Source organism: Trypanosoma cruzi, genomic scaffold, assembly GCF_000209065.1.
Source record: "Trypanosoma cruzi strain CL Brener 1047053517043 genomic scaffold, whole genome shotgun sequence".
Lineage (NCBI taxonomy): Eukaryota > Euglenozoa > Kinetoplastea > Trypanosomatida > Trypanosomatidae > Trypanosoma > Trypanosoma cruzi.
In genome coordinates, this window is record NW_001849528.1 from 116,434 (window position 1) to 118,103 (window position 1,670).

General features: G+C 48.0%; 1 protein-coding gene across 1 annotated transcript, besides 3 other annotated features; it reads right to left on the reverse strand.

Moving 5' to 3' along the window:
* Tc00.1047053450155.9 (hypothetical protein, conserved) lies at positions 1-860 on the reverse strand (the record flags this gene model as incomplete). The annotated part of the gene is made up of 1 exon (XM_797346.1): positions 1-860. A coding segment is annotated over one exon (860 nt), but the record flags the coding sequence as incomplete, so codon positions are not given.
* Positions 1-1,670: a sequence feature (heterozygous, Esmeraldo-like haplotype).
* Positions 1,083-1,116: a microsatellite.
* Positions 1,640-1,670: a sequence feature (AT_rich).

Below are 1,670 nucleotides of genomic sequence, written 5' to 3' on the forward strand. Positions count from 1 at the left end.
CTCATTATCCGTAATGACGTCTTTTCCCGAATATTATCCTCTTCTTTCCATTGCTCTTCCTTCTGTTCCTCCCCGTTGTTATCTTCAAAGGAGATTTTACTTGCCTGGGCAGCAGATTCTGATGATGACGATGATGAATTACTTCGGGTCGCTGCTGGTGGTGATGCCTCGCGGTCCTTAATCAATGCCGCGGCTTTGTGCTCAACTGCCTTGGGAGTTGTTTTTGACATCAGCGACTCACGCTTGCGGCCGCGCAGATCCTCCAGTTGATCCGTTGGGGCGACGTTATCGCCGTTGAGGATATAATACTTATAGTCCAGAATGACCTCACTGAGATGAACTTTCTGCCGGTCTTGAAAAACAACCCCCAAGACTGCGGTGTCGGCAAAAAGAAGGAGGAGCGTTCCTGTCGCCAAGAGGAGCATAAGACGCCTGGGGCTGGTTGGATGCCACGCCACGCCAGTCACAACAGCCGTTGTCTTAAACTCACAGACACGGGCGCTCAGCACATCGATCAGATAATGATTTAGCCGACCTGTGCTTATTACAGCCACCAGCTTTCCGTCAGCGGAGGTATGAAGGCTGCACCGCACCTCTTGTTGTGGGCTGTCCAACTGAGAATGCGGTGTCGCCGCGTCTCGTTCCTTCATCCTCGTGAACGCAGGTGTCTCCGATGAAATGTCAGCATCCATAGAAGCGATGTCACTTCGTGGATTGAAGCGCACCCGACGCGGCAACGGGTACAACGTGACGGGCTCCTCCACCAGCTTTTTTGTCACAAGGAACATATTTTCTGTGTCGTCACGTATAACAGCCATAAAAGTGTCATTCCCCAAGTGCCCGGCACCATTGGAGCGCATCGTTGTTGTTTGATTCCTTCTTCTGCCCCCCGCTTTTTTTCCCCCTCTTTTCTACTGCTTCTGCTGATATCGTTGGGTGTTGAATTGCCTTGAATATACACCGCTCCCACAGAAGCACACACGTACGCTTGGCTCCCCCTTTCTATCCCTCTTGTTTTCTATCATTGCAAGGCAACACGTCACGGGCAACAACAAAACGGCACCACAGACCAGGGGAAGGTGAAAAAAAAAAAAAAAAAAAAAGGAAAAACAAAAATCACCTCAAGCGTGAGCGTCAACAACGTGCGTCGGGCAAATACAGCTGGCAGTGAGTGTGGTGGCCGCATGGCAGTGGGAGCAGAGGCAGTACAAGAAAACAGGAGGAACCAAGAAGTGGGAAACCCGTCCCACACAAGCAGATAATTATAACATAAAACAAAACAAAAAAAGGTCTTCCCACCAAAATAATTTTCTTTTCTCCCTTTTTGACGTCCTTCCTCACTCCTCTTTCCTTTTTTCGTTTTGATTTTGTTATGTTGTTGTGCTTGTATGAACCATTCCCCTCCCCCCCCCCCCTTTTTTTTTTTTTTTCCTTTATTGAGACTATAATACATGGGACACATGAAAAATGGGGGGTGTAGGGGGTGTGAGAGATGAAAGCGAAGTCATCTTCGCCCAGCGAGGAAGTATACATGCACACACATACAAAAATCTGGCAGATTCAACCATCGGCGTCTGCTTATACTTTTCATTTCTTCCCCCCCCCCCTCCCCTTTTCCCCTCCACTTCGGACCATTTTCTTTTTTTATTTTATTTTATTTTTTTTAAAAT